General features: G+C 41.0%; 1 protein-coding gene across 1 annotated transcript in view; it reads right to left on the reverse strand.

Annotated features, from left to right (window-relative positions):
- Positions 1–21323, reverse strand: part of LOC104963012 (protocadherin Fat 3-like) — a gene marked incomplete at its 3' end in the record, with an annotated part of 48867 nt that overhangs the window by 4139 nt on the left and 23405 nt on the right. Inside the window, exons 11-17 of the mRNA XM_010791560.1 lie at positions 7306–7552; positions 5834–5925; positions 3733–3870; positions 3379–3522; positions 2726–2923; positions 1631–1908; positions 356–918 (exon numbers count right to left, since the gene is read on the reverse strand). Of these exons, the coding sequence (XP_010789862.1) occupies positions 356–918; positions 1631–1908; positions 2726–2923; positions 3379–3522; positions 3733–3870; positions 5834–5925; positions 7306–7552 (1660 nt within the window). The remainder of the gene's footprint in view (positions 1–355; positions 919–1630; positions 1909–2725; positions 2924–3378; positions 3523–3732; positions 3871–5833; positions 5926–7305; positions 7553–21323) is intronic.

A 21323-nucleotide genomic window follows, 5' to 3' on the forward strand; every position in this document is an offset into this window, starting at 1 on the left:
CCCCACGCCCCTCTGAGAGATATTTGGTTAAAAAGAACACAATGGTGCTCTAGGAGGAGATTCAGGTGATAAGGTGGGGGGGGGTTACCTTGGTTGGTGATTGGCTAATGGTTACACAAGCCAAAAAATCGTTATGACATCATAAAGTGGCCAAAATCTGATCACATGAAATGAAAAAACATGAAAAAGTGGATTTTGCATAATAGGTGACCTTTAATGCATGTATACATCTTTGTTTGCATGTATCCATCTCTCTGTTATGTGTTTTTCATTTGAACTTGACTGGAAGTGCACTTATGAGAAGCGGCTGTGACAGATATACAGAACACTGTCAATGTCTGAGTGCAGTGCTCACCGGGGCAGGTGCAGGTCTCTTTGCGGCTGAACCTGGGTGACACCAAGCTGACCCTCTCTGTGCTGTAGGTGACAGTCGACCCCCCGTCCATCACCAGAGTCTGCTCACACACCCTCTCCCCACACTCCAGCTCCCCAGAGCAAGCACAGCTCAACACCTCCGCCCCGGACAGGACGCCCCGAATCTGCCCCCGCACGGCTGCTTCCTCCAGCTTAGCAGAGAACTCTTGCTGCGAGTAGATCCCACTCATCCGTCCGCCGCCTGATGTCTCTGGCATTTCCACCGCCAGAAGCAAATCCACTTTCGTTGTCCCCATCACCGGCTGAACACCCAGTATGTGGAGGGGATCCTGTTGCCCTGGTGACCATTTCCAACCGGCTAGTCCCCGCAGCGTTAGTTTGATCTGGTTCAAGTAGCGGCCAAGCAAGTCCTCCGGGGACAGAGAGCTGAAACGTAAGGTCAGGGCGCTACGGAGCAGCACATCTGTCACCTGTTCCACCTGCACTGACACGTCTGCTATCACAGCGAAACGTCCATCACTCACCGTGGCATTCATCTGGTATCTGAGGGAGGACAAGGGAATGTGTTTGTGTTTCAAGTTTTATCCATTTTCTTTATTGTTTGTTATCAACATTATCTTCAACAAGAGCAGTTTCTATTCTTTCTTAGATACACAAGAAGGAAAACAAACACTGACAGCATAATCATATAACAGACAAATTGCATGCAATTACACATCTGAAATCTAAGGAATCAAAGCAGCAATTAATCAAATGGAAAAAGTATAGAGGTTATTAAACAAACAAATTATTCAAAACCCCAAACAAAACCTTATGGCTTGATGTATAATTCATATTGGTTGGTCCCTGTCATTCATTCGAGTTCAAGTATTTGTTTTTTTAAAGATATTTAATTTATTTATTGTGTGAAGGTGTGTCTAGAGACTCCATGTTCTGTTTAACTGAGTTTTAAAGTTCAAAACTTGCCTTCAGGCTTTATTTTGTGTAAGCTGGAGTTTGATCACATATCACACAACCATAAGGTACCCTAGGTGAGAGTACCTGTGTCACCAGTTTCCTAATTGTTAGTAATACAAAAAGTTAGTAGTAATTATAGTAATAAATCGGCCTGTTTGTAGCCTGTGTGTGTGTGTGTGTGTGTGTGTGTGTGTGTGTGTGTGTGTGTGTGTGTGTGTGTGTGTGTGTGTGTGTGTGTGTGTGTGTGTGTGTGTGTGTGTGTGTGTTAGTTAGAAAGTGTGTGTAGTGTTGTGTGTACCTGCCAGGTTCCAGGCCCGGGAGAGCCACAATGCTGCCATCCTGTCTGTTTATCGTAAACATGCTTTTGGGCTGCAGCTTCTGGGTAAATGACAGCACGTCATTGGGGTCGCGGTCCGTTGCGTAGATCTGACCAATTGGCCCGCCCTGGAACGTGTCTGTTACCATGACGATGAAGATTTCCATGGGGGAGACAGCGGGTTTATACTGACTGTTCCCGATGACTCTCATAAATATCCAGGAGGAGGAAGTCAGACTTGGTTTACCAGAGTCAGTTGCCTAAGAGAGCAAAACAAAGTCACAGTCAGTGGTGGATAAAGTACTCAGATCAGTGGTAAAGCACAGTGTAAACATGCCAGTCCTGCATTCAAAATGTACTTCTCCGAACAAAAGTAAAACAAATGTTGCTCAAAAAGTTCCTAAATACCATGAAGTAAACGTACAGTACTAATTATACACAACGGCCCATATCAGAAAATTAAACTGTATCTTATTGTATCATCCTTTTGAATGCATTAATTTGTTTATATATAGATATATATATATATATATTGCCAGGTAGTTGACAGGAATAAGAAATAATAATACAAATAAAAGATTTGATCCTTTTATTAATCTTTATCCAAATATTCAATACAACTACCGGTAATGCTTTCAGGCAAATATAGTGCAGTAAAAATCAGGGCACATGTACTAAAGTTACATTTACTCAAGAACGGGAAACTAACCATTGTAGCTAAGTACAGTACTTAAGTTAGTCTAGTGTTAAGAAACTGTCTACTATTTGTTACATCAATCTGAGATCAAAAGCGTTTTGTTTTTTTACGCTGTGGAAGATCTCAAAAGATGGTAAAAGCAAAGGGTGGCATTGTAGCTTAAACTGAAAGACAAATCAATATTAAAGCTCAGAGCCCCCTTCAGTCTCATCCTAATAATGGTGTTCATACAGTAGCTTCTCTATAATTGAAATGAGTTTGTATGAGGCTAGTTATCACGATGAAACAAATAATCTAATAGCCTCACATTTAGAAATGCTGACTGTGTGTAAACATGCTAACACAGTGAGTCAGTAGTCAGAAAACCAGCTACTGCTAACCTGGATTTCAAGAGTGAACTCTCTGGGAGCTTCAGGGCCAAACACACGATTGGCTCTCAGAGTTCCAGTCTGGTCGAAGGAGAAGAAATTTCCCTCATTTCCTGACTTCAGTTGAAACTCAAAGGGAGGGCCATTTCTAGGGGAATCTTTATCGCTCATTGACAGCTTCAGCAGGGTGGTGCCGGCAGCTTGGTTTAACTGGAGGCATTTGGGGAGAGAGAAGAGTTAATGTGACCCTAGCACAGATGAACAATGTGATGGAAACCTCTGAAGCAATGGAGACAGGACTCAGAGAGACACGGAGAGAGCAGGAACTTTGATGGCCGACACTGATGGTTTATTTGGAGCTTCGGCCGGAGAATTCACAAGACGTGTGCTCTCACAAGCTGACACAGCGGTTACCCGACCAATTATGAAGATCTCTACCCCAGACCAGCTGGTTCTGAGAGAATAATCAACATTGTGCATAACAAGATAAAACCATAACACCTCTATCAGCTGACGCCAACAGGCAGGAATAGGAAGAGAAAACACTGAGAGGGCAGCTGTGCTCAGCGAGGGCAGTACAAACTGATCAACTGGGTCAAAGTTATTGGCCTAGGAAAATATTTCTCCAACAAACATGAATATGAGAAAAACACACAGACTGGTACCTGTATGACGGCTGTGGAGTTGGGAGGAGTGAAAACAGGGGGGTTGTCGTTGACGTCAGATATGTCGATGTTGAGGGTGACGGTGGAGGACATGGCAGGAGAGCCACTGTCGAACGCCTGCACTGACAAAGAGTACTGGGATACCTAGATGGAGCAGGAGGGGATGAGAGTCCTCTTTGTGTAACGGGATATATGAGAAGTACAGCTAAGCCTTTATGACGTAAATACATCGGACTATAATATATAACTTCATTTGGTGTTGACCTTGAGCGGACTTGGTATTTTGTGTGCTCACCAACCATAAAATTGCTATTGATGGTAAATGATATATTGAACTTAGAGATGCATCCTTACTAGTTCTCTGTCGAGCCGCTTATTGACTTTGAGCAGTCCTGTCACAGGGTCAATCCAGAAGTGGTTAGTGCGGTCCCCTTTCAGCATGGAGTATGTGATGCGCCCATTCACCTGGCTGTCCAAATCTTCTGCGGAAACCTAGAGAAACACACACACATGGAGTGAAACGCAGTTAATAAGAGAAGAGAAGATGTACTTTATTGACACCAAATTGGGAATTGTTTGCAATGCAGCAGCATAAAAAACAAAAACAAGGCAAAGTAGAAATGAACAATTCTAGAATGTCAAAATCTCAAAATAGAATTAAAACAGTATTAAAAGTAGAAAATATACAGTAGATAACAAATCTATAAACTCTAACAATAAAACACTATTGAAGGGCCAATTTTCAGTTAACACAATAGAATAGAATCAGAGGGATGAAACCCTCTTTAATGGTCACACATGCAGAGCACACAGTGACATATGTTCTCTGCTTTTAACCCATCCTAGTACCAGGAGTCTAGATACAACAGAATCTGTTGTATCTAGACTCCTGGTACTAGGATGGGTTAAAAGCAGAGAACATATGTCACTGTGTGCTCTGCATGTGTGACCATTAAAGAGGGTTTCATCCNTGTGTGTGTGTGTGTGTGTGTGTGTGTGTGTGTGTGTGTGTGTGTGTGTGTGTGTGTGTGTGATTACCTGGGCGCTCTTCAAAATGATGCTCCTCTCTGCAAATGTGCCTTCTTTTTTGGCAAATTTGTTTATTTTCTTTTTTTTACTGCATCCTAAAACGGTATCCATATTCATCTCTCATTTGACTCCAGGTCAAGGATCAGGAGTTTCCATTTAACCGCGACTTGGCTCGTATCCTGGTGGCAGTGGAGGACTCTAATGATAACATCCCCTATTTCACCAGCACTGTATATGATGCTGTGGCCTATGAGTCATCTCCTATAGGCTCTCCTGTCCTACAAGTGACAGCCTTAGACAAAGACAATGGGATTAACGGGAAACTCTCCTATACCTTTGAAGCAGGTTTGATGTTATCTTATTTTAATGTATGTATCTGCTTCTATTTTGTGAAGTGTTTCGACCTGTGATGGGCTTTGTAATGTTGTGTCACAGGAAAACAAATGGTTTATTTACTAGTAACAATGTCTGTAACCTTTTTGCTGCTTTCAGGGAACACTGCTGGTGTGTTTGGCATTGATAATGCCACAGGCGTTATTTTCATCGCCAGGGACCTGGGCCTCAGCTCTGTGGGCTTTTACACCTTAACTGTGCGAGTCACAGACAGTGGATTTCCTCCATTAATGGCCACAGCTTCAGCTCGCATCTCATTGATACTCTCCGACTTTTCGCAACCCAAATTCTCTCTGAATGAGTATCAGGCCGAGGTAAAGAGAAACAGATTGCTGACTGAAAGGATGGGTGCATGGGGGATAAGATTGACCTTTATTGATCCCCATAGGGAAATGCAGGTGTCATAGCAGCAACAGAACAAGACAGAAACACAGATAGTACACATGGGATTATAAGAATACAAATAAAATAATACAATTAAAATAAACATGTAGAAATAGTATGAATAGAAATATAACAGTTAAACTCTATACAGGTGAATGTACATATATTCAGATATGTATAAAGGTTAAATATACATACATACATACATACATACATACATACATACATACATACATACATACATAATATATATATAAATGTGCAGGTAGCAGTGTGGTGAAAGTATTGTGTGCATACTGTGCAAATATTATTAATATTATGAACTGATACTGATGTCTCTGATTTTACAGATAATGGAGAACAGCTCCATTGGAACACATGTGATCACCGTTAATGCGCTCAGCCGCTCGGCCGTCATATATGAAATCTCCAGGGGCAACGACGAGAACTGCTTCTTCATCAACCATCACACGGGTGTAATCACCACACGCAGGCCCCTTGACTTTGAGGTCTGTAGACGCTTCTGTTTCATCTGCTGAAGCTCTCAGTGTTGACATGATTGTTATACAAGGAGTGCACATAACATTTAATTATACCCCTTTCGACTACTTACTGAATTTATTTGTTTTGACAGCAAACTACATCCTACTTTCTGGTGGTGCATGCCCTGAGCATGGCGGGAGTCGAGGCCAGCACCACCGTCATCGTCCAGGTGGGGGATGTGAATGATAACCCACCAGTCTTCCGAGAAATCAGGTATCAATCACCACATGCCATTTTCCAGATTTGTAAGCATACTTTTTCGTCTTTTGCAGCAGTGTTATCTTTTCACCTCAACAGGTATGTGGGAGTAATCAGTGAGGCTGCTCTAGTCAACACGGTGGTCTTGGGAGAGGATGGGAACCCTCTCGTCATCCATGCGACCGATAGGGACCGAAACCACAACGCCCTGTTGGTGTTCCAGATCATAGACGACACGGCTCGTATGTTTTTCAGCGTGGACTCTGGGACTGGATCGATCCGGTATGTGAAATTGTAGAATCCACAAATATTGGACATATGATTAACTTTCTTATAAACCAATATGTCTCATGATTTTGTGATTATGTGGATGTTTGTTGAATTTTAGAACGATCTCCAGCCTGGACTATGAGAACTTCTCTGAGTTTGTCTTCCGGGTTCATGTAAGGGACAGTGGTTTTCCTCCATTGAGTGCTGAGAGCCCTGCAGAGGTGATTATAAAGGTAAGTTAATGACATAATGAGTCCCCTTTCAGTGCTTTAAAAACCTACCTGACTCAATTGTATATGTTGTATTTTATTTGTGGATATGGTTTTCAATCTTAGGTGATCAACATCAATGACTCACCTCCAAAGTTGTCACAGGACACTTACGAGGCGGTCCTCCTCCTACCGACCTACATAGGAGTCGAGGTGCTCAGGGTAGAAGCTTTGGACCCCGATATGACCTCTGACCCCACCCTGAGCCCTGACAAATCCATCACCCCTCAGCTGGTTTACTCTCTGGTGGACAGCAATGCGGAGTTCTTCTCTGTGGAGCGCTACACTGGTCTTGTAACCGTCGTCAATCAAGACCTCAGTAAAGACCGTTACCGCTTTAATGTGAAGGTAAGTGATTAGCTACACTTGTTCAGCGGACATGACACATAAATATCATTTTTATGTATCCTGTCACCAGCTTAGATTTACAGCGTGTAGTTGGCTTCAACTGGCTTGCATAATAATGATTCCCAAAGGGATGACAGAGCACTGGGTCAGCTGCAAACCTATTGTTATTCAGCGTGTTGCTATGAAACACTCCAGCTAAATGACGCAGGGTGTTATGCCCTGGTAAATTGGTAATAACTAATGTTTTTTCCGTTGTGTTATGTTTTGCCAAGAAGATAAACAAAGCTATGCATACATAGTGTCATTGAGTACATGATGAAACCCCAGCATTACATCCTCTGCATTAGCTTATTGGGGGTCAGCTGTCAAATAAACAAAAAAATAATGCTTTCCCACTCAGCGCTGAATGCCCATAAAAAAGGCACTCATGCTCTTCGGTATGTGTTGGTTTTAAGGTTTGGGATGGGCGTTTCTCCAGCATGGCGTCGGTCACAGTGCTTGTCCGAGAAGCGATAGATAGCGGCCTTCTCTTCACCTTCCCGGTCTACTCCGCCTCCATCCCAGAGAACATACCTGATGTCACTGTGGTCACTGTTGTCAACACAGTCGGCCACCGTCTCAACGAACCGCTGAAGTACACTCTGCTGAACCCCAGCGGGCGCTTCGTCGTTCGGCCAACCTGCGGGGTGGTGCTCACCACTGGAGTGCCTTTTGATCGGGAGGAGAAGGACAGTTACGAGCTGGTGGTGGAGGTCCGCAGAGAAGATGAAATAGTGAAGGTGGCCAGGGTGACCGTACAAGTTCAGGTGGGTGTCTCTTTTTAAACTTTCTTTACACCGAGTCCATTGGATCTTCTTAAAAGCCTCTTAGCCTATCACGTACAGTGTGTTGAAGCGCTAGCCAATAGAAAAGCGAGTATCACATAGTTATCTCATGATGTTCCTGAAGATAAAGGCAATCCAATTGAGGTGTTGTGGGGAAACTCCCTTTGCCATGGACTTTGGGAACAGACCATTTACACATACACAAAAACATATTACACTCTACAAGAAAGGGAAAACCCCAAAAAGAATATTAGGGCCTCTTTAAAATAACGATTATTTCTGCAGGTGGAGGATGTGAACGACAATGCTCCAGAGTTTGTGAACCTCCCTTACTACGCTGCAGTGCAGGTCGAAGCAGGGCCTGGATCATCCATTTTCAGAGTGTCCGCCACCGACTCAGACTACGGTCTTAATGGAGAAGTGACATACACTCTTAAAAAGCAGCACAGAAACTTTCAGGTAACAGCTACACATTCCTGCTTTAAATGTGTTCTTACGGGGTGCTATATATTTGAAAAGAAATTCTAGTACATTCTCATGCTCCTTATGTCATAAAACAACTAATCGTATTGGTTGCAGGTGAACCCACTGACAGGAGAGCTGACGTTAAAGAGGGCCTTTGAGGCTGACCTATCCAACGCAGAGTACAAGCTGGTCCTTGTGGCCAGTGACGGAGGTTTCCCGCCTCTTTCCAGTGAGGTGGAGCTGCCTGTTACCATAGTGAATAAAGCCATGCCGGTGTTTGACAAACCTTTCTATGGTCTCACTATTAGAGAGGATGTGGCCGTCTCCACCTCTGTCCTGTGTATCAATGCCACCAGCCCTGAAGGCCAGAGCATCATCTTCACCATCACGGACGGAGACCCTTCACTGCAGTTCGACATTGGTTTTGACACAGGAATCATCATCGTGATTTACCTGTTAGACTACGAGAGCACGCAGTACTACCGGCTGACGGTGAAGGCTACAGATACGCTGACCGGGGCAAAGTCTGAGGTCGATGTGGACATCGTCGTGCTGGATGTGAACGATAACCCGCCACTGTTTCAGAACACTTCATACTCCTCTGTGATCGCTGAGAACTCCATGATTGGGACAGCCGTGTTACAGGTGTGTGTGTGTGTGTGTGTGTGTGTGTGTGTGTGTGTGTGTGTGTGTGTGTGTGTGTGTGTGTGTGTGTGTGTGTGTGTGTGTGTGTGTGTGTGTGTGTGTTTATTGATTGAGTGAGTCCAGTGTGTACTCATATTAAATAACTGTTAACACTTAGGAGTCACTTCAGCAGTATTGTGGATGAATATTAGAGTGATTGGTTAATGATTTATTTATGAGATGATAGTGTAATATTTCCCTGTGGGGGCCTTTGACCTTTGGCAAATAATGGACCAGTGATGTTCTCTAACTGAGAAACATGTTGCCTCGAGCTGAATTTGAGACAACAGATTTATGAATATATTGGTATCAAAATAGGTCAATGACCTTGTTTGACTGTAGTATTGATTTTTAGAAAGAATCAGTATCTAACAATATTGTATAGGCTAATACAAATGTTTTTCATTCCTTTAAATACACTTTGGCTTGCTCACTGGTATTCTAGTATTGTCTACTAAAATAATTATTCATGCATTATAAAAGCAGGTTGTGGCTTTTCACTTAAAATATAAAGTTTTGTGCCACCTACATGCTAACATTTGCTTCACTCAATAAATATGCATATTCAAATGAACTAAAACACTAATAATATAAATGACAATGGTTTCAGAATACAGCATAATTGTCGGTTTCTGTTGATAAATGATTGCGCTTCAACAAAATGTTTATGCTGGACGCTTGACAATGTTTTGATTTAGATTTAAATGCTGGATCTCAATCCAAAATCCCAGAACATTATTATACTTTTTTTCATTTGGACTCGGTGTTCAGTGACTTAGTACTGTAACGATTGAGTATGTCAGGGTAAACAAATCAGACCATATTCTGAATAATGCATGAGGCAGTGCAAATGTTTAATCGTTCTCTCCCTGTAGGTGTTTGCTCAGGATCAAGATTCAGAGAAAAACGCCGTGGTGAGTTACCAGATCCTATCTGACATCTACAACAGCACCGACTACTTCCACATTGACAGTAACAGCGGATTGGTATTCACGGCACGCCTGCTCGACTATGAGCTCGTCCAACGCTACAACTTCATTGTCAGGGCGACAGATAGTGGAGACCCTGCCCTCAGCAGTGATGTTAGTGTCACTGTGACTATTACCGATACAAACGACAACCCTCCTAATTTCAGCCAAGCGCTGTACGAGGCCTTTGTCAGCGAGCTGGCTCCCCGGGGGCACTTTGTGACTTGTGTTCAGGCGTCGGATGCCGACATCTGTGATGCTCAGAGACTCAGGTAAAATATGTTTTATCTACCTGTGGGTTTCATGTTTTTCTTCTAAAAGTGATAGTTAGAATGTGTGTGCATTGTTCCCCCCCTGAATCCCGTCTAAATGTTTCTGTTCATTATATTCAGAAAAGCACACCTCTTATAGGCAATCTTAGTTTTGTGTTTTGAACGCAATCGTAGTCGTTTGGACTTTTGTTTGTCTTTTTCTCAGGCAGAAACAACAAAAGTCAGTACTTTGTGTTTCCAGCAGCTTCTGAGCAAAACAACATGAAACAACGTAAACACCATTGTACTCTTTTTTTTCAAATTGCTTTCAGGTACACTATTCTCTCCGGGAATGACAAAATGATTTTCACGATGGAGCCATATACAGGCGTGCTCAGTCTGTCTAACAAGAGGAGACAAGGCATGAAACTCTCTTATCAACTAAATGTGTCCGTGTCAGATGGAGTCTTCACCAACACCGCTCAGGTGAGACAGCGTACAATTGACTATTAACTGATTTGCCATTTTTTTAACCTTTGGAGTGTTTCATACCGAGCAAGTCCCTTGCTTCAATGTTATCTCAAACATTTGCAGCTGTCTAGTGCAACTGATGCCTCATACCATTGGCTGCTCAGTCGCTCTGCAGTTAGAGGTTAATGTGTGTTCGTGTCATATGAGATTTACTGTGAGGACGACCTGCCAACTGTAAAAAAAAAACTGTCCTATAGTGGTAATTACAAATAGGCTCTGATATCCCTTATCTCTGACAGTGTATATGAAATGTTGTAGATACAACATGTCACCTCATTCTTTTGCTTCCCCTTCTGACATGATGTGAACACAGCAGACCTCCACAGTAGTTTCTCCCGAGTGTTTACAGCTGCATCAATCACCATTAGATCACAGGCCTGATGCTTTTACTGCCAGTGTGCATGTCATATTGATGTGATCATGTTTGACAAATCGGTCAGTAATGATTATTGTGATGGCATCAAAATGAGAATGATATGTAGGGGGATGAGTATTATAAGGATGATTGTGATCTTCAGGTGATTGTACGTGTCCTCGGAGCCAACCTGTACAGCCCAGTGTTCAGCCAGAGGTTCTACCTGGCTGAAGTCCAAGAAAATGCTCCTCCGGGGTCAAAGGTCATTCAAGTAAGTTTGCCTAGTAAGATGGGTTGTTGCTAATGATGGTTCAAAATGTGGAAATTATACAAAATCAATGCAAAAAGGAAATTGAATACCGTTAAAATGATCTTGCATTAATTACATTACTGCACACAATGCACCAACATATTTTATTCCTTCTATTCCATACCATTGCAATGAAAATACTGTTATATTTTACTATATTTTTTAATTATTTTTTATATTTTTCTAGTTCTCTATCTGTGTTTTTAATTCTTGTTTTTTTGCACCATGACACCAAGTCAAATTCCTCGCACGTGTAAACCTACCTGGTAATAAACATGTTTCTGATTCTGATTGAATAATTCTGAGAATGAGTGAATTTGTATTACCTTTTGCAATACTTTTCTCACTAAGTTATCCGTCCATCAGGGCTTTTTATTTGGAAGTTCCTACATGGAAGAAGTTGTAGAGCCTTACCATGACCAATATGGCATATGTTTTCTATTTGGTCTCCAGGTCCGTGCAACAGATGAAGACTCCGGGCTGTTTGGCCAGATCAGCTACTCCTTCATCAATGACCTGGGGAAAACTCAGTTCACCATCGATGCAGATGGATTCATATCAACCGCTCAGAAATTAGACAGAGAAAATCCTCTTAACAAGGACATGGTGCTGACCATTATGGCCCTGGATGGTGGAGGTATAATTGTTGACACTAACCAGGCTGTAACACTGATTCCCTGACAAAGGCTATCTTCAAATCAGCCCATGTATATGACTTTAGACTTACACAATAGTCTAAGTTATACCTAAATCTGGCAGACCAAGCACGTAGCTAACATTAATGCACGAATAGTCACTGTTCTTGCATTGGTTTGCCTCTAAGATAATAGCCTCTGTATAAGAAGATCAGACTATGAAAATGTCTAATTGCATTAGCATTTTTTGCATTAAATATTCATTACGTTTTGCCATTCGCTATAACCTCAAGTGATTGAAACCGTTTCACAAGGCTAATTATGTCTGTATGAAACACTTGTATGAATCACATAGACATTTATATCGTGTTTCTTTTCCAGGCCGGGCATCGTTTTGCACAGTTCGAGTGGTTCTTGCTGATGAGAATGACAACGCCCCTCGGTTCAGAGCCGTGGAGTACCGCATGAGCATTAAAGCTAATGTTGCTAAAGGTTCTCTGGTCACACAGATCCAAGCCACTGACACTGATGCTGGTTCTAATGGGAGGGTTACCTACTCCCTTTACAGCGAGGCCCGCCTTTCACTGGTGGATGTCCTGGAGGTCAGTACATTTGGTTTACAACTTTATAATTTATACTGCTGTACTTCTCACAATATAATAATTATATTTGCATTTCATAACTTAATAGAGCAGCAAACATTTTCTCAGTCTTCTTTAAGAAAAAGAGAACAATTCTACAACAACCAATGTATTTAATGAGAGTTGACCATATTCAAACTCATATATACCATAGATCTTAATTAAGAAATGTTCTCAACAGACACCAGCTCCCCATTTCATTGGATTAACAGCCATCTGGTATCTGTAATTGTACATTTTTACTCATCAAGTTAAAATGATGTTACATTAAGATTGATGCCTCAGCTAGTTTTGCCTGCTCCAAAAGTAAACAAAAGTACAAGTTAGGCTAGGAGAAAATAAAGAACTATTCGAAACGTGAAGTACGAACGGCTAATTTGATATGGATGAAAAGAAAGAAAGTGATAGTGGAATACATATTACTGTCTTTATAACTATGATTATTGTTACAGATGTGTATTTTGTAAATTGTGGAATTTTCTATTAATCTCTTTATCTTTAATATTGTTTGTATGCGTGCTTCTTAGTTAACATTAAGCTGTCTTTGGTTCCTTTCTGCTTTAACACATGTAAATGTCCCCTCTGTGGGACGAATGATTCTGATTCTGATTGTATCTAAAGATTTAAAATTCCTTGTGGTTTCTGCCGGAGCCCAGGTGGAGGCGGACAGCGGTTGGATGATGACTAAAAGCACCGTGGACCACCTCCAGGGGACGGTGCTGTCCTTCTTCGTCAAAGCCACAGACTGCGGTTCCCCGGCCAAACACTCGCTGGTGTCAGCCTTCATCCACGTGGTCCCATCAGATGCATTTGTTCCCTCCTTCAGCCAGCCTCAGTACTCCTTCACCATCCCAGAGGACACAGCAGCAGGGACAGCTCTGGGGTCTGTGTACATGGTCCCCGGACAGACTGGGAGCTTCTCAACAGTTGGAGGAGAAACGCTCGACAGCAACCAGGGAGGGACCTTCCTGGTGGAGAGGGACACGGGGCTGATCCGTCTGATCAAGCCACTCGACTATGAGCTCATCAGCATCTTCCGCTTTAAGGTCGCAGCAACAACAAGAAAAGACCTGATCGAGTCCGTCTCCACTGTGGACGTCGAGGTTAAGGTGTGTGATACAGCTAAATAAAGACTGTTGTTATTTCATTATGTGAAAGCGTGACAACATGGACATATCCTATCTTCTCGCCTAAAGTTGCTTCACAACATAATTAAACTTTGCACAAAAGGAAGACGTGTTGTGGATTATAATTCAAAATGTGGAGATTATACAAAATCAATGCAATAAGGAAATTGAATACCATTGACATAAGCTTGAATAATTCTGAGAATTAGTGGATTTGAATTATTTTGCAATATTTTTCAGTATAATTGAAACTTTATTTTGAATTTATTTTTATTTGCAGATCCTCGATGTGAATGACAACAAGCCAACGTTTGAGACGAATGCCTATGTTGCCACAGTGATGGAGGGGATGCCAGTAGGGACCAGATTGATACAAGTCCGTGCACTTGATCCAGACTGGGGCTCGAATGGACAGGTCTGTGACAGCCAAGCCACGTTATCATAAGTGTGCAGTGTTGTAGATGCTTTAGAAGCTTGTTAATACTTGTTTTCTTAATTCCAGGTAACCTACAGCCTTGGACCTCTGATCAACTACAACTTGGACTTGACAAAGGACGCTCGCACCGTCAGCAGCCCAATCACTATGAGCTCAGTGTTTGCTATTGACAGTAAAACAGGCTGGATCACCACTCTGAGTCAGATGGACCACGAGGCCTGCTCCAGCTACAGCTTTGAAGTAGTGGCTTCTGACCTGGGGGAGTCCCAGTCCCTCTCCTCCACCACAGTGGTTACCATCACTGTGTCCGATGTTAACGACAACCCCCCGCAGTTTGAGAGGGAGCTTTACCGGGGGGCAGTAACGGAGAACGACCCCCTCGGTGAGGTAGTAGCTCTTCTAAAAACTAAAGATCAAGACGGCACGGACCAAAACCGCCTTGTCAACTTTTACATAACTGGTGAGGAAATTAAAGAGAATACTAACATAATGGTGGAATAATGTGTTGCAGTAATTACATTATGTAGTGAGATAAGGTGGTGTTGCATAATAATTAATTTCACTAAGGAGGTTGTTATTATTAAAGGTCACATTTAAATAAATTCCAACTGAAATGTCAAACACGACAGACCTTTTGTTTTTATGAATTTCCTTTTGAGTCTGCAATGTACCCATTGTACAAAGAAAACCTCTTAATCAAGATAGAGAGACCCTGTTTTTCCACATTTTCATTTATGAATATATTAAAAGAATGCTTGGTTAAAAAAAAGTAAAGTTTATATAATATATAGAGCGCCAACCAGCACAAGGATGGCTCAATGATTCTTTAAAACGACGTGAAGTTGGTATATTGGTTGGGATTCCACACACTCGCACATGACTTTGTGTAGTAACTCATTTTTATGGGAGTAATAAAAACCCTATACAGACTCGCCGGGAAAACTCTCACCTTGACACTGAGCTTGATAATTTGTATTCACATAAAATTGTCTGATAATATCTAAGGATGATCTATTTTGGCCTTTGTAATGTTATAATAAAATGTCACACTTTTTAAACTTTGAAAGGCCATAGCTGTTTCGCCACCACCATGGTTTAGGCCATGATGATAGAGGTTTATTGATTATGCCAAAGGGTACTTGCATCATTTGTGTGGGGGTGGGGAGCTGGTGATTTTTCTTCTTGGGACTGAATGAGACTTCCTGTTTGTTCACAAGTCTGTTACAATGCATCTTTGCCTCTATCTTTGCTTTGAAGTGACAGCGGTTTAACTCTCATCCGTTTAATCTTCAGGGGGGAACCCACGGGGTGTGTTTGGCCTGGCTCTCGTTCAGGGAGAGTGGAAGGTTTATGTGAGCGGCCTGTTGGATCGGGAGCAGCAGGACTGGTATCTGCTCAACATCACAGCCAGCGACGGCTTATATGTGGCTCGCACTGCAGTGGAAGTCACCGTCATGGACGCAAATGACAACAGTCCCATCTGCAACCAGGTCCGAATACACACATGTAGATGGGTAGAAATACAAATATGCACAGCAAACAACTAATTCAATGGAATGTAGGACAGTGAAGTATTATTATATAGCTTTTTTTAGAATGCATGGCACTCTAATTGCCTCTGTGCTCTGCTTATGTCCATGCTAACCACATTGCAATTAGTATTGGCTAAAAATAGAAAGAAAACGTAAATGTTTCAATGTCTTTGTGAAAATACCGAGTTACACTGGCTACAGAGAAATTGCTTCGTGCTTAAGGTGAAATTGAACAAATAGTAACAAGTTGAATAACGAATATTTGATCATTGTCTTATCGTGTCATGCAGAATCTGAGAGCAACAAACATTAACTGCAGCCCCTCTATTTTAAATGCTGTTGGATAATATTTGCATAATAATATTTATGTATCTGAAAAAGCTGCAGAACAGGATTTGTTAAATATTCTTTGTTTCACCGTTTACTAAAGTACACACTGAATTGAAATAACTTCAACAGATATATCAATAGTACTCATAATGTACTTCTGGGAATATACTGTAACTTAGTACAAATAGTTTTTTCCCACAACGTAATATATTGTAATATTTTAAATGCAATTTAAATACAGTCAAAAGCTTACGATCTTCCAGTTGCAACAATGACACTAACTTATGATTGACACCAGCAATTAAAAACATTTAACATCAGGTGTGGTGCAAGATGCAAACTCAAATGAACGTTGTATAAGAGGCCAAAAACTGTGAAAAGGGACGATCGTTGAGCTGTGCAATCTTCTGGAAATACACTCCTTTAATTTCACATCATTAGTTGAGAAAGTAACATTTTCTCTCCAAACTTACTTATTCTCTTTGAAATCATCCCTCCCTGTGTCTCTCTTCTCCTCTCATATTCTTTCTGTTCCTTTACAAGTTCGGCCAGGGTAACTACACAGTTTGTTTTATACTGGCATGATACGGTGATGGCATGACATTTATCAAAATATGTTAAGAGCCACACAATATTCTCTAACTTACTCTGACCTTATTCTCATGTTTTTTTACTAAAAGTGCCAGTTGTATAAGAAGTATTAGTAGTATTGTAGTGCCTGTTGCTCTAACAGTAACAAGAGAAACAAAAATCATTTCTACCTCATAGATGCAGAAGTCAGCTGTAAAAGTGGTAGTAGCAGTAATGTCAATAGAAGTTCATAAACAACCTCCACTGCTGATATTAGCCATAGTGCTTCGTCATGTTTGATGCAACAAAAGAAATAATAGCGATAAGTATAGTGGTCAAAAGAGTAGAAGTAATAGCAGTTGAAAGTGAAGCAGTAGAATTGGCAGTAGATACAGTATAGTAGTTTCACAGTGATACAACAACCACACCATCAGGCAATGGACAAATAATTGCACCAAGTGTAAGTCAGAAGTACAGAGAAAAAAAGTATGTACCGGTAGTTCTTTAAATGTGCTGGTCTGTGTTTGGGGAATTAGTGGGGTCACAAAGTTCATTTCCAGATGCGACCAAAGTGAATGCAGGGTCAGAAAAGGGCACTTTACTCTGCTATGCTCGGTTTATCACCAGAGATAATGGCGGCAGTGCTCAATCGTTTTATGTGTTGGACAGATCGTTTTTCAGACACTGTTGCTTCACTTTGTGCTTGTATCTGTGTGTGTGTTTGTGTTTGTTTTGACAGGCGGTGTACAGTGCCTCTTTCCCTGAGAATATTCCCATTAACAAGGGCATTGTGTCAGTGGGCGCAGCAGATGCTGACTCAGGCTCCAGCGCTGAGATCCAATACTCACTGTTTGGCATCGGGGTTGAAGATTTCTACATGGATGCCAACACTGGTACATTCAGTTGCTATATTTTCTAAGCTTCCATAGGAATAACAACAGTATGTCTGAGAATAAGCCTCCTTTCTAAATCTCTCTTTTTGTGTCCTAAGGTGAGCTGCGCACGGCCACGGTCATGGACAGGGAGATGACGACCACTTATAAACTCATTGCCCAGGCCACTGATGGAGGAGGGCTGTTCTGCCGCTCTGACATTTCTCTCAAAGTGTTGGATGTGAATGACAATGCTCCCTCCTTCTCCTCTCCCCATTACCTGGCTAGCGTTTATGAGAATGCCGCCCCCAAGGCTTTGCTCACCCGGCTGCAAGCCAGCGACCCAGATGAAGGTAAGCTAATTAGATGTTTAATGCTGGACGAGTAAGATGTTAAACAAGGATTATAATGAGCAAATAAAGTTACAATTAATGCAGGTTGAAGATACTGTCTCTAAGCATTCAAACTGCTGACTCGCACATGAGATTACTTCATTATCTCACAATTTGTAAAATAGAAAAGACTACCTTGAACAGGAAGAAAAACATTCTGACATGGATATTAAGTCTTCGCTGTGCACGGATTTGTCTCCCATTCTCTCCAGGATTTAACCGTACAGTAGTGTATTCTCTGGTGGATTCAGTCAACGGGTTGTTTTCCATTGAACCCGTATCAGGGATGGTAATTCTGGAGAAGACTCTAGACAGAGAGAGCCAAGACTCCTATCGAGTCCGTGTCCAGGCCACTGATCAAGATGGGCAACAGGGGGCACTGTCCTCCCAGGTAAGTGATGCCAGTGACACACATTCAATCTCATTGAGTCATTCCCATGCTATGCACGAAGCCTAAGTGCAGGGAAAAGCATCTTAAAAGCTATTCAAAATCACAAAATACGACACCTCTGAAACAAGGGCAATAACATTCCTCACACAAATTACCAACAAGGTGAAATAAACATGGCAATTCAATGAGATACAGACTAAATGGAAACTGCTTCTTTACACCAATTACTGTATGTATATAAAATAAATGAATAGATGTGAATATTTATGAAACCATTTTACCATAATTATGCATTTCGATTTTATACACTAAACATTAAGAGGCACATTAGTAAGTCCACCAGCTGATAATGTGCAATTTGTATTTCTGTCCATACACATGAATAACAAGAAACCAATGAATAAAAACATGTTGTTTACTGAAGAGATCAGATAAAGAACCTGGTAGATTTAATCAAGATAAATCATCAACTTATGGAGTGTCTTGGATGGGTAAGTGGGGAAGGTGACAGATACAGACGCAGAGGCAGGCAGAAAATAGGTAAAAAGGGGTTCTTTTAGGACTGCCAGAACTAGCTATAATTTTAGATGAACCCCAGACAAAAGTGAGACCAGGTGGGCCTATTTGGACCAAATTTGTAGCAACTGGAATAACAGCTGAGGTAGTAATAGTAGCGAGTAGTAGACGTATTCCCAGCAGGCACTTCTATATAATAGCAGAACATATAGAAATGCTTAGACATCCCACTTGCAGTGAGTGAGACTGGGATCAAGTGTCTCTCCTCTTTGACTCCATATATAGCTTACAATATACCGCACCATATGCTGCATGAATACAGAATACAGAACAGGGATGAAAATAAAGAAGGTCTGATGCAGTTTAGCTCGAAAGCATGTGATTCTCTTATCCATCTTTTTACTTTGACATCTTCCCATTCTTTATACTAGATAATTCATATTTCTAACACTAAATAGAGTTGACAATCTAAACTAATACCATTATGTAACCAGTTTTAACCTTACACCTTAAGGTTATTACTTACATAATGCATAATGGAGGAAGGTGTGACAGTATGAAATTATGTTCAATTTGATCAAAAGAGGGGTCTCTGATTTACAACAGCCACAACACTTAAGGAAACGACATACAAGAACAACTGAAATAACACAGAAAGGCAAATCAAATCAACAGAAACATTTTCAACGAACCTATCAAACATGTTAGAACCATATTTGTTTTAATAATACAAAGTAAGAAATAAGAGGGTTATAACATTACATTCTCATGTAAAAATGAAGCAATATTTGAAAAGCAGAAACATTGGAAACTCATTCCAATAAATAAATACTAGAAACTGATGATACATTGTTCCCAACCCTCAGCTACAATGAACTTCTCAATTGTTTATAGACTTTTGTTTGCAATATAACCTACCAAAATAAAATAAAATATACATATTATAACAAGGTTTAATGTTTCTGTAACATCACAGCCTTGTTTGAAGTTGTTTTGACCTCGCAGAGAGCAGAAACAAAATGACACATCCAGGGTTACTTATATTTAATATTTATCTAGTGAACAAAAAGAAAGTAAGAAAGAATTCAATATATTCTCTTTGGGGCTTTGGTGGACTAAAACGCCAATGGGTTTCCCCCCCCCAGACGCCTGTCTTGTTTGTGGAGCTCTCAGTATCTTTTCTTTCATGAATATCCTTATCTTGTGCTGAAACTGAACTCTCAGGGCAGTGAAAATGAGTTTGTCTCTCCCTCAGGTGGATTTGACCATTTTGGTGCTGGATGTGAATGACAATGCTCCAGTCTTCCAGAGGAGGGACTACGCCGTCACCGTCCCTGAGGATGTTGCTGTGGGAACCGAGGTGCTGAGATTGATGGCGACGAGTGTGGACATCGGACCGAATGCTGATATCGCCTACACCATCCGGTCAGGCAACGAGCTGAGAAAGTTCAGCATAGACAGAAACCAGGGTGAGCGGAGGTCCTTGTATGTGCTGAATGCAAAACTAAAACTCACTTCAAATAATCATAATAAAGCTTTATTTATACAGCACTTTTCATACAACACATGCAGCTCAAAGTGCTTTACAAAATGACACATTACAAGTTAAAAATATTAACAAGAAATTCCCCTCTGATTATTTTTTAAAAACTTTACAGGTACAAAATATAACATTTGATCAGGTTGTAATAATACAAATAAAATAAGTAAGGATTTCTCTCCGACAGATAAGACACAAGACAACTGAATCGTTGCAACAATATAAAATATAAAACCCCATAAAACAAAGTGAACATAGGTACAATAGAAATAAAAATATAAAGATAATAGTAATAAAAATGCCATAATTCTAATAAAGTTTAAACGATTAGAATATTTACAAAAACAACATAAAAATAAGTATTGCTATTGAAACATGTTTAATAAAATAAGATAAAATCCTTTAAGACCTATCAAATAAATAAAACAATATAAAAGTAGGTAAATAATAACGACTATTTAAAGTGGGGGGTTGCTAATAAAAAGCTAATCTAAAAAGATGTGTCTTTAGCTGGTCTTAAATTAAATCCTATACATGCCGTACAATGTGTTTATTTTAGGCTCTATTTCTGTGGCTGATGATTTGGACTTTGAGGTGTGTAAGGACTACTACCTCACCGTGGAGGCCTGGGACAGCGGGAACCCTCCTCTCAGCACAGCTACCATGGTAACCATTGAACTGATGGACGTCAACGACAACGCTCCAACCTTCAGTCAGGACATCTACAATGTTCTGGTCAGCGAGGATGCGTCTGTCGGGCAGACAATTACACGGGTAACATTTGATTTGTTCTCTTAGTTTGTACATGTTTTCTATTCATTATCTCACACCGATGGACTTTGTGTGATATGTGCGGTTTTAAGTAACTACTTGGCCAGGAACAACAGATGCCAATTAGCAACTAGCTAATTTTGGTGCATTGCTTTTAATTGTGTGACATCTCTGCAAAGAAAGAATGATTACAATAATACACATTGGATCTTAAGTGTTCTGTTGTATCTAGACTCCTGGTACTAGGATGGGTTAAAAGCAGAGAACAAATGTCACTGTGTGTGCTGTGTGCTCTGCATGTGTGACCATTAAAGAGGGTTTCATCCCTTCTATTCTATTCTATTATCACCGCTCTAAGGCGTCTAGTGTT

This window comes from Notothenia coriiceps, unplaced genomic scaffold (genome assembly GCF_000735185.1).
Source record: "Notothenia coriiceps isolate Sejong01 unplaced genomic scaffold, NC01 NC01_scaffold00035486, whole genome shotgun sequence".
NCBI lineage: Eukaryota > Metazoa > Chordata > Actinopteri > Perciformes > Nototheniidae > Notothenia > Notothenia coriiceps.